We start from the raw sequence: 12,743 nt of genomic DNA on the forward strand, positions 1-12,743 counted from the left end.
GTGCTCCCAATGTAAGCAGGATCTGCAAGTGTAATCAGGAACTAGCAATCATTTTTATTTAAAGGATTACAGATGCCATCAACAACTAATCAAATAAAAAACATATTGCAAATTGATGAGAGCTGCTCATCACCATTGTGAACATGGTCTACATAGATAACCATGGCTACACATAGTTTCCTAGGCAACACAGGAGACAGAGCCAAAAGAATTCCACTATCCCACTGAAATTAAAGACATCCTGTCATACTTTTTTATCCATTAACAAGTCAATTCATGTAGATTTGTTTATGTATTAATATGAAGCGAAGGACACAATTCCTCATGAGTAAACAAACTGATTTGAATAAATAGCAAAGAATGGGCTGGAGAGGAATTACAGACACTGATGAATAGCTTTCAATCAAACTTGCAATTATTAATTTTTGAAGTACAATTCACTACTTGGGATTTTCTTTGACCATTTTGTGGAATTACAGTATTAGTTAGAGACACACCAAGAATGCCCTGACAAGTTTTTAAAAATATATAAATACGCACCTTATCTTGTTTTACGGAACATAATGTTTCATAACCGGTAAGCACCTCATCCAAACAAGTCTTCAGCAACTCCTGAAGCGTGACCTTAGGAAGAGCATGACCTCCAACCCGGTTTACTTCTTGACACAAGTTAAATAACAGTGACTGGACGTACCAAGATGGCTATCAAAAGAAAAATCAAAAACACAAAATAAATTAAGTGCTGGAATAATAATTGAATGTTATTGAAATTAATATGATAAACATGTGGTTTAGTAATTATAAAACAATTAATACAAATTGCGAAAGCAACTTTGAATTTTCTCAATTATATAATGGAATCTTGCCACTAATATCACTTTTAGCAAAAACAAAGGAACTGTGGTCTCTTTGAGAAGCCTCTCAAGTTAAGCTTTAAGAAAACTATTTTTAGAGAGCAGATTGCTAGCATTCAAAATGCTAGTTCAGAGAAGTTACTGTTTTAAGTTTATTTATTAGTGTCACAAGTAGGCTTACATTAGCACTGCAATGAAGTTACTGTGAATGATACCCTAGTTGCCACAGTCCGGCTGACACCTGTTCAGGTACACTGAGGGACAATTTAGCAAGGCCAATGCACCTAACCTGCACATCTTTGGGAGGAAACCAGAGCACCCGGAGGAAACCCATGCAGACACAGGGAAAACATGCAAACTCCACACAGTTACCCAAGCCAGGAAATGAACCCAGGTCCCTGGTGCTGTGAGGCAGCAGTGCTAACCACTGTGCCATCATGCTGTCCCACTGCAATTGACACAAAGAAGCTGAGTGAACTTCAACAACGTACAGGGTAAATGGTAGGACTCTGAAGAGTGCAGTTGAACAGAGGGATCTGGGAATACAGGTACAGAATTCCCTAAAAGTGACGTCACAGGTGGATAGGGTCGTAAAGAGTGCCTTTGGTACATTGGCCTTTATAAATCGGAGTATCGAGTATAAAGGTTGGGAGTGTTATGGTAAGGTTATATAAGACATTGGTGAGGCCAAATTTGGAGTATTGTGTACAGTTTTGGTCACCTAGTTACAGGAAGGATGTAAATAAGGTTGAAAAAGAGTGCAGAGAAGGTTCACAAGGATGTTGCCGGGACTTGAGAAGCTGAGTTACAGAGAGAGATTGAATAGGTTGGGACTTTATTCCCTGGAGCGTAGAAGATTGAGGGGAGATTTGATAGAGGTGTATAAGATTTTGATGGGTATAGATAGAGTGAATGCAAGCAGGCTTTTTCTGCTGAGGCTAGGGGAGAAAAAGACCAGAGGGCATGGGTTAAGGGTGAAAGGAGAAAAGTTTAAAGGGAATATTAGGGGGGGCTTCTTCACGCAGAGAGTGGTGGGAGTGTGGAATGAGCTGCCGGATAAAGTGGTAAATGCCCAACTTTTAACATTTAAGAAAAACTTGGGCGGGTTCACGGATGAGAGGGGTGTGGAGGGATATGGTCCAAGTGCAGGTCAGTGGGACTAGGCAAAAAATGGTTCGGCACAGACAAGAAGGGCCAAAAGGCCTGTTTCTGAGCTGTAATTTTCTATGGTTCTAACGATAATTTGATCTGAGGTGCCTCAAAGTATTTTCATATCAACCACAAATATTAATTCAGCTCCTTCAGTTGGGCCTGCAACACCTGGAAATCTCATTATCAGCGGTGCATATGAAATACGATAGTCCAAAAACATGGACACAATTTTCAAAGATAGCACAATTTTTTGACACAACTTTTTTTAAATATAGATTCTGATAAAGGGATTGGATTGCATTGCAGATTAAGAATAATTTTTGCACCTCTGGCAGCTGGACATAAATTCAGCAAGACAGAAAATTCATTTACACTAATGACCTGGACATAACTAGGTGCAGAACTGGAATTGGAGGAAGCAGCTCAAATTACAAAATGAATTGAACAAAATGTGCAAATAGGTAAAACAAAGAGAAGTAACTTAATGTAGTCTATTATAGAATGTTGCACATCTGAAGAAAAAGAACAACAGGCATACAACATCAATGGGGTGGAAATGGGTACGGATGAAATGGAAGTAACCCTCAAAGACTTGGCATTAACCAATCAATCAATGTGCAACAGCAATCAACAAAGCCAAAAGAATGTTAAACTAGAGCTGAAATAAATCGATTGCACCTTATTATTCCATTCAGTTCTAGATCCCAAGGAAATAGAGGGAGATTCAAGGACTGGAAGCAATGCAGTGAAGGGTCATAAGGCTAATCCCAAGTAACTGTGGTCTGATTAGGAGGCAAAATTTGTGCTTTTCAGCTTGTCAAAAAAGCATCTAAGAGGTCAATTTAGATGTAGGTAAAATTGTTAAGGATATACAGGAAGTCAACCAGGAATATTACTTTAAATGGTGGCTGCTGACCTTAAGAAAACTACCCTGAAAGATCTAGCAATCTCTGTAGAGATTTTAAGGGCAGTAGGCAGTCAATCACATTCAAGTATTTTCAAAGACAACAAACTAGGAAGCTAAAAGCATTTATTATCCTTCACTTTTAATTGACATTTTCAAATAGTGAAATAAATGATGATTGGATTTAGAAACTAAAATATTATGAACAAACTGAAATGAAATGTTGTCATAATGGAGAAGTGTGATCATTCACAAATATAAAATCAGCTCTTCCAAACAGTTGGAGTTTACAGCAATAAGCATGAACTTGGTAATCCTTTAGAAACCCAGTTACATCTCATTTGAAAGATGTACATTTTTCGAGGGTTTTCATAGCAAAACGAACAGTTTAAAAGCAAGAGTATTCTGTCAATTCATTGTCTACTTTGGGATTGCAGGCTGTTGGAACCTCCACAGTGCACTCTGGAAGAGTGTAGAATAACTGCAGACACCTTCTAAATTTCTGCATTAATCTTCGCACGTACGGATGTGTTGGAAAAGCTTCCCTACATATGGAAGCATCAATGACCTAATGAACAGACTTGGACATTCAGGTTAAGCTTGGCCGAGGGAACAAAAGAACATATGTTCACATGTCCATTTCTTTTTTTCCTTCTCTATGACTAATTAATAAAAATCATATCAGTACTGATCAGACCTCAGGAGGAAAGAAAAAGCCTGGCTGGATGGAACTGTAGTCTGTCAGTAAGACATAATGAAAGTTAAAAAAAATATATATATATTTTTTTAAACTCTCATTTTTAGCCTACCTTAATCACATCAGGGCCCATTTTCTCCAAGCATTAAATCAGTACAACCATGCAAAAGAAGCCTTCCAAGAAACAGAATTTCCATTCCATTACTATCATCAGATTGAATGTTTCAGTGGTAGTATTGCAACTATCAATAGAATTTTACATTTCAGTTCTGTATTGTATATAGTCAGGGTTTATGTTCTTGCCACATGATTAGATTAGATTACAGACATCTGTGGCTTCACATTACTATGAGCACTACTTTTATTGCCTCAGAAATAGCCCAGCAAATTCCAGCAGCAGTTGTACTTTACTATAAATAACAGTAGGAATAATTATGCACACGTGAACTGATGAATGTTCCACACTTCTTGCTGCTTTCTGCAATTATTCTAAATTCTGAGCTAACTATGGTGCAAAGTGCCATGGGTTAACATTATTTGCAAATTTTATAAAGGTAAATGTTTTAATTCAACAGTACTAAAAGCTGAGGCTATAGTTTATCTTCTTGTGAAAATGTCTGGATTTATTTAGTCATACATGGAAGAAGATTTTTATGACAATTGTAATTCTTCATACAAAGAGTTGTTACCATCAGCAGCCACTATCTCCTCACCACAGCAACAACTGAGAGTAGTTTGGAAATTACCCTAACGACTAGCAATCCTACAATTAGTGCAACAAATATAGGGAGGTGGTGAAGGGTTTTCACAGTTTTGGGGGTGGGGGGCATAAATATAGTAAAAATGATCCGAAGAGTTACAACACAGAAAAAAAAACAATCGTTCGAACCTGAACAGGAAGACGAATTTTGGACGTAACACTATTTCCAGCTTCTGTTTCCTCTTGAATTTCAATTTCATCCCAGTTGGTGGCTGTAGATAAAATAGCTCCAGCTGTATGAGAGTGCAATGTTCGAGTGAAATGATCAACAAGGGCCTTAAAGAAAGAAATCAAAAATATCTAGTTATAAAGGAATGAAAAAACGATGGCTAGTCTTTACATCATTCCTAAAGTAAATTGGGAGCTTCTGTTTCCAGTCACAACAATAATTGTAAAAAATATGAGATCTCAATTTCACTGAAGGTTAAATTTACAATGTTCATACTTTTAAATAGGCATCCAATCCAATAAGGCATGCCGCCAATCATATGTCCAAACAGTTTGTAGCACATGTAAAGCATCTCTATTTTACAAGATATGTGGCCTTCGGTCATTACCAATAACTGCAGCCAAGCTACAAACATAATGTAAAAATCATTTCATCTCACAAATGTTGCTCAGACTGAGCTATAATTAATCAAAACCCCTATGTGTAGGAGCCCTTGTGTGTCACAAGTCAGCCTGCACGGTCATTGGCTTTGCAAGGCAACAATTCATTTCAGTGGCATCTGAGGATTTGGCTGAACAGTCCTGAACTCAGCAATGCAAGGTCACACCTACCTTTTTTAAATCAGGTGAACATTGTAGAAACCAATCACTTTTCATAGCACATTGATTGCAGGACCACACAATGATTTTAAACCAATCATTAAGCAGAACTTTTCCTTGCCCTACTGGGCATCCTCAAATGAAATGGAAATTAAAGCTACAGTACCATTTGCTTCTAATCTCAGCAAATTATTCAATCAGCTGGTAGTTCTGGAGGTGAAAGTTGCAATTTAACGTAATTCTCAAAAAGGCACTTATATCACAGTGAACAGGTCAGTGTAATTAAACTTTAGACTTTACACATTTGAGTCGGATTTCTTCATGTAAAGCTTAATTCCATTTTTGCATGAAAGTCTGTGGGTATATTAACAGAATAAAACATGGGACAAAGATTTTCAATGGCTTGAGTTCTCAAACTCTTGTTAAGATGCTCTCATTTACATTGCAGTATGATTTTGGAAATAGAGACGAAACATATAGCAAAAGGAAAATGTACAGCTGTTAGTACATGTGGTTGAAACCTTCCTCCTCCTATATCTCTCTCTCTATGTGACATTCAGCTGCACTGGGAACCCTCAGCGATGAGAAGTGACGAGGCCAATGTTTTGGGTAAAATTGAAGAAAATTCTTCCCACAGCTCTGGCAATCACTGGGAGCTCTGCTCCAGGGAAACCATGAATTTTTGTTATCGATTTATAATGCTGTTCAGGCCAAAGGCCTTGTGAAGTCAGGGGCAATAAAATCACCATGTTTCTAATACAAATCCACCACTTGTATTAGCAGTTAAACCAACAGCAGATTTGTATGATGGGCTATAAAATGCAGTTTTTGCTGTGAAAAAGAATTCCAGGCACAGTCTAGCAAAAATCACCAGGAACAAAGAACAAAGAACAGTACAGCACAGGAAACAGGCCCTTCGGCCCTCCAAGCCTGTGCCGCTCCTTGGTCCAACTAGACCAATCGTTTGTATCCCTCCATTCCCAGGCTGCTCATGTGACTATCCAGGTAAGTCTTAAACGATGTCAGCGTGCCCGCCTCCACCACCCTACTTGGCAGCGCATTCCAGGCCCCCACCACCCTGTGTGTAAAAAACGTCCCTCTGATATCTGAGTTATACTTCGCCCCTCTCACCTTGAGCCCGTGACCCCTCGTGATCGTCACTTCTGATCTGGGAAAAAGCTTCCCACTGTTCACCCTATCTATACCCTTCATAATCTTGTACACCTCTATTAGATCTCCCCTCATTCTCCGTCTTTCCAGGGAGAATAACCCCAGTTTACCCAATCTCTCCTCATAGCTAAGACCCTCCATACCAGGCAACATCCTGGTAAACCTTCTCTGCACTCTCTCTAACGCCTCCACGTCCTTCTGGTAGTGCGGCGACCAGAACTGGACGCAGTACTCCAAATGTGGCCTAACCAGCGTTCTATACAGCTGCATCATCAGACTCCAGCTTTTATACTCTATAGCCCGTCCTATAAAGGCAAGCATACCATATGCCTTCTTCACCACCTTCTCCACCTGTGTTGCCACCTTCAAGGATTTGTGGACTTGCACACCTAGGTCCCTCTGTGTTTCTATACTCCTGATGACTCTGCCATTTATTGTATAACTCCTCCCTACATTATTTCTTCCAAAATGCATCACTTCGCATTTATCCGGATTAAACTCCATCTGCCACCTCTCCGCCCAATTTTCCAGCCTATCTATATCCTGCTGTATTGCCCGACAATGCTCTTCGCTATCCGCAAGTCCAGCGTTGAATAGGAGGTCCTATTAGGATGTGATAACACATAGTGGATTAGGTTCAAGTGGAATTGTCCCAATTAAACAAAAATCTATTATATATGGTAAAAGTATGAACTTAAATCAGATAAGAAGAAAGTGCCTCTCTGTGACTGAGATTTACACAGTCATAAATCCAACAGGACTTTTTATAATAACAAGCCTGATTATTTGCATTATATACAATCCATTCTTCCAGTTCTTACATTTAAATGACAACTCTTCATTCAACCACCAGGTTCAGCTCCCACTGTATCTATTTAATTTTAAATAAGTAGCAGGAACCTGGGCTGAAGGCAAAAGGAAACGTTATGATCGGAAAACTGCAGCCCCCAATGTAGAGCAACAACAGACAGAAACGTCCTTCAGTGAAACAATGCGACAACCCCTTCCTCCAACCTTCAATTCGGATTCATAATGCCAATCTAAAATTGGAGGTAGCCCAGAAGGATATACAGGGCTATGAGACTATAAATCAGCAATGCAAGACTGAACTGGAATTGGAAGGGAGAATCAGTGAACTGGGGAAGTGGAGCAACAGCTGACTGGAGTACACTCGGAGGACAAACATATTTTCCAGAAGGGAAAATAAATCAATCACATTACCCTGCAACTGTTTAGCATTTTTTCTGCTCTGGATTTTTAACCTTTGGGTTACCTTTATAAGCAAAAAGGTGAAAATCTGAATTCGCAGAACAATTCTGTAGCATAAAAGCATTGTAAAAAAAAACTATTTATAAGCAAATATCAGGTAAATTGGTCACTGACCTTTGATATGGTAACATTCCAAATCCTATAAGCACTCGTGCTCTGTTGCAACAGCTGATCCTTCACTTCCTGCCACTTAGCTTGCGTTGGTTTCACTTCTTGCAGCTTCCCTTTACCCAGCTTCTTGACAGGACGAGGCTCACGTATGAGCACATCATTACCACTTGATTTACCCAAAATACACTGCTTTAAATGAGGGCAGAGTTCTCCTATAGATTGGCATAACCTTGCCATGAAAAGGACAGCACTGAGATTGCAATCATTAGGAGAGTATGTGCAATTTTGTAATTTCTCTTCTGCCATTTTAAGCTCTGCTTTCACACAGTCCAGGATGTACAGTACACAAGAAAGGCAATGTGTCCGTAGCATTTCTTCAACCTTAGCTGTATCAGCATACCTATCAAACGCTGAACTCTGTAGCTGTGAGGATGAGTGTTCATTTAAACTGTCCTTAACAGAAGAAGAATCAGGTGGAAGGTATGTAACCAAATCATCCAATTTAACTTTTAATTTGGAGTCAAGTGCAGTACAGAAACTTTGAACACAAAGTGTGAGAGCTTGGGCCTTCATAGAGAGTCCACTCTTTACAAACTGGCTACGATTTGTTACACTGACCCAGGCAGTGTCTGCTAAAAGATCATTGCTGCTCTCTGACCATAGAAATGCAGCAACATTGTACTCAAACTGAACAGGTTTGTTCGGAGCAGTGCTGGAGTTCTTGACCTGAAGTTCCTGTAGTGCCGAAACCAAGAGCTGTTTGGAACTGTTTGAGATGGATTCTAAACCTTCTTTTGTCAGTGCCTAGAGAGAAAAAAGGACTTTTATTAAATATGTCTTAATAGAACAAAGGTCCCCAGATACCACCCACGATGAAACTTTTGTCGATATTCTATACTTACATTTTAAATTTTATAAAATAAGATACAGACCTCCTTGATTTTCTTCTCAATGTGACAATAGGCATTTATAATCATACCTTTATTGCAGAAAAAAGATACATGCTGTTGAAGCTTCATTTTGCGCCCATCAGGACAGAAATCACAAAAATACCAAATTTCAAAACAGAACAAGTAATTTATACTACATAAAAGGGTGCAGATTGGTTGACAAATGGATTTTGATTGATCAAGGTGTTGCCCTGGGGAATGCACCAAGGGACAGTTGCACCCCAAAGCCTTTGTTTAGTTGAAAAAGGTGCAATGCCTGGACATGTTATTTTTATTTGCAAGAGGACAGACAGGGTCCTGTGTATGAATGTGTAGATTCTGATGTGGAGATGCCGGCCTTGGACTGGGGTAAACACAGTAAGAAGTTTAACAACACCAGGTTAAAGTCCAACAGGTTTATTTGGTAGCAAAAGCCACACACCAAATAAACCTGTTGGACTTTAACCTGGTGTTGTTAAACTTCTTACTGTGTAGATTCTAGCAGATGTGGCCACAGTTGAACAACAATGCCAAGTGTGCTACGAATTACATTATCAATTTAAAACCATCAGTCGGGATCGCAATACGGCTCACTTACGTCTGCTATATGCTACATAGATTCATACTCAGGGCACTATCCTCTGCAAACAAGTAGAACATGTCCTGGCATTGCACCATTTTCAACTAAACGAAAGCTATTCTCTGGTGCAATGTCTCGACCAGAGTTCACCTGCCTGTTTCGAATTTAAAAATCTTTGGGATAGTGGTTCCCTCGTGCGTTCTCCATGGCAACATCACAACCAATCAGGACCCACCTCCCAACCAATCACCACCCTCTTCACATGCCGTACAAGTTTCTTGTTCCTTTGAAATTTGGTATTCTTGTGATTCTGTCCTAATGAGTGCAAGGCAAAAAGCTTTGACAGCAAAGTTCTGTACTACTGAACAACTACAATACCTTTAACAGAATAACTTCACAAAGGATTTATAAAAACCTGAAGGATGAAATGAATACCAGGCCAACAAAGGAGATGTTGCAGCAGTGACCAAAAGCTTGGTCAAAGGTTTTACAAGTGATCTTAACAGAGGAAAGGAAGTTAAATAAGTTTATGGAGAGTTCAAATCATGGGACTAGGATGTGGAAGAGAAAGCCACTACTGGCGAGACAACAGAAAAGGTGTATAAATCAGCAGCATCGGTAGAACAAAGCTTTGGAGAGGAAGGGGATGGAGGAAAGTTGCAACATTGGAGAAAGTTTCAGAGATAGGGAGGAATGAGGCTCTGGATAGAATTTAAAAATGAGGATAAAATTTTCATATTTGAGAGCTTGAGAAGACGGGGAGGCAGTGTAGGTGTGTGTGAATAGAGGCAACGGTAGAGCAAGACCTGGCACAAGGAAGGATATAGTCAGCAGAGTTAAGGATGAGTTAAAGTTTATAGAGGGGGAGGGATACAAAGGTCAGTTAAGAAAACACTGAATAGTTGAGGTAGGAAGTCGTGGTGGAATGAGTGAGTGTTTCAGCAGATGTGTTAAAGCAGAGGCAGAAACAGTAAATGTTACAGATGTGCAAGCAGATGTTCTTGAAAATAAAAAAGGTTTAAAGTTGGAAGCTCAGCTAAATCTCAAATCTCAGATATGACACCAAGGCTGCAAACAATCTGGAACAGCTCAATAAAGTGACATCAATGGCTCAGGATGAGACTGATGATCTATCTAATAATCTTGAACAAAGAAGAGATTTGTTCTGTAACTTCACAAAATATGGCAAGGAGTTCTCTGATGAATCAGATACTCTATGGGGGCGATTCTCCCAGCCCACTGCAGTAGTGCAGCAGGCCGGGAGACATCACCGACAGCCATTTAGTGAGGTTCCCGCAGGGTGGCACAGCGTCCGCACCTCTCCGAGCGTAAGATTTTTGACGTAATCAGCACTGCACATCGGGGCATCATATTACATTTCAAGTAGGGTGAAGATTCATTTTACAAAATTGAAGGTTAGGAGGTAACAAACGCAATAAATCAGAATTATTTGGTTCAGCTCATTTAATAAAACTTCTCAATTTGTGGCAACTTTGCACATTTAAATGCATTAAAGCTGTTTCTTAATGTGGCATTTTGATGGGTATTAACCTTTATCCTGTACCAAACAAACAGAAACTATAGTTAGCCGAGCAATGGTTAGAACATAGAACATAGAACAGTACAGCACAGAACAGGCCCTTCGGCCCACGATGTTGTGCCGAGCTTTATCTGAAACCAAGATCAAGCTATCCCACTCCCTATCATCCTGGTGTGCTCCATGTGCCTATCCAATAACCACTTAAATGTTCCTAAAGTGTCTGACTCCACTATCACTGCAGGCAGTCCATTCCACACCCCAACCACTCTCTGCGTAAAGAACCTACCTCTGATATCCTTCCTGTATCTCCCACCACGAACCTTGTAGTTATACCCCCTTGTAATAGCTCCATCCACCCGAGGAAATAGTCTTTGAACGTTCACTCTATCTATCCCCTTCATCATTTTATAAACCTCTATTAAGTCTCCCCTCAGCCTCCTCTGCTCCAGAGAGAACAGCCCTAGCTCCCTCAACCTTTCCTCATAAGACCTACCCTCCAAACCAGGCAGCATCCTGGTAAATCTCCTCTGCACTCTTTCCAGTGCTTCCACATCCTTCTTATAGTGAGGTGACCAGAACTGCACACAATATTCCAAATGTGGTCTCACCAAGGTCCTGTACAGTTGCAGCATAACCCCACGGCTCTTAAACTCCAACCCCCTGTTAATAAAAGCTAACACACTATAGGCCTTCTTCACAGCTCTATCCACTTGAGTGGCAACCTTCAGAGATCTGTGGATATGGACCCCAAGATCTCTCTGTTCCTCCAGTCTTCAGAACCCTACCTTTGACCCTGTAATCCACATTTATCAGGGTTAAACTCCATTTGCCATTTTTCAGCCCAGCTTTGCATCCGATGTCTCTTTGCAGCCTACAACAGCCCTCCACCTCATCCACTACTCCACCAATCTTGGTGTCATCAGCAAATTTACTGATCCACCCTTCAGCCCCCTCCTCTAAGTCATTAATAAAAATCACAAAGAGCAGAGGACCAAGCACTGATCCCTGCGGCACTCCGCTAGCAACCTGCCTCCAATCCGAAAATTTTCCATCGACCACCACCCTCTGTCTTCGATCAGACAGCCAGGGTTGTGACTCACTTAAAGGGTTCATCAAGTTTGTTGATTCTTTTTTTAATATATGGCTTCTGGTGATTTTTTTGTTAAGTAGGGGCTGGGTCTAATTTTAAATTGGCATGTTAACACGATGGGCTGTAGTGCTGAGTTAGAACATAGAACATTACAGCGCCGTACAGGCCCTTCGGCCCTCGATGTTGCGCCGACCTGTGAAACCAATCTAAAGCCCATCTAACCTACACGATTCCAATATCATCCATATGTTTATCCAATGACCATTTAAATGCCCTTAATGTTGGCGAGTCCACTACTGTTGCAGGCAGGGCATTCCACGCCCTTACTACTCTCGGAGTAAAGAACATACCTCTGACATCTGTCCTATATCTATCACCCCTCACTTTAAAGCTATGTCCCCTCGTGCAAGCCATCACCATCTGAGGAAAAAGGCTCTCACTGTCCACCCTATCTAATCCTCTGATCATCTTGTATGCCTCTATTAAGTCACCTCTTAACCTTCTTCTTTCTAGCGAAAACAGCCTCAAGTCCCTCAGCCTTTCCTCATAAGACCTTCCCACCATACCAGGCAACATCCTGGTAAATCTCCTCTGCACCCTTTCCAATGCATCCACATCCTTTCTATAATACGGCGACCAGAACCGTACGCAATACTCCAAGTGCGGCCGCACCAGAGTTTTGTACAGCTGCAACATGACCTCATGGCTCCGAAACTCGATCCCTCTACCAATAAAAGCTAACACTCCGTACGCCTTCTTAACAATCCTATCAACCTGGGTGCCAACTTTCAGGGATCTATGCACATGGACACCGAGATCTCTCTGCTCATCCACCAAGTATCTTACCGTTAGCCCAGTACTCTGTATTCCTGTTACTCCTTCCAAAGTGAATCACCTCACACTTTTCCGCATTAAACTC

At 40.6% G+C, this 12,743-nt stretch overlaps 1 protein-coding gene across 3 annotated transcripts in view; it reads right to left on the reverse strand.

Moving 5' to 3' along the window:
• Window positions 1-12,743, reverse strand: part of cog1 (component of oligomeric golgi complex 1) — a 47,291-nt gene that overhangs the window by 14,777 nt on the left and 19,771 nt on the right. For all 3 annotated transcript variants that reach the window (XM_078225655.1, XM_078225656.1, XM_078225657.1), the window contains exons 7-9: window positions 7,689-8,489; window positions 4,497-4,643; window positions 541-702 (exon numbers count right to left, since the gene is read on the reverse strand). In XM_078225655.1, the coding sequence (XP_078081781.1) occupies window positions 541-702; window positions 4,497-4,643; window positions 7,689-8,489 (1,110 nt within the window). The remainder of the gene's footprint in view (window positions 1-540; window positions 703-4,496; window positions 4,644-7,688; window positions 8,490-12,743) is intronic.

Source organism: Mustelus asterias, chromosome 12 (genome assembly GCF_964213995.1).
Source record: "Mustelus asterias chromosome 12, sMusAst1.hap1.1, whole genome shotgun sequence".
In the NCBI taxonomy this organism is placed as follows: Eukaryota; Metazoa; Chordata; class Chondrichthyes; order Carcharhiniformes; family Triakidae; genus Mustelus; species Mustelus asterias.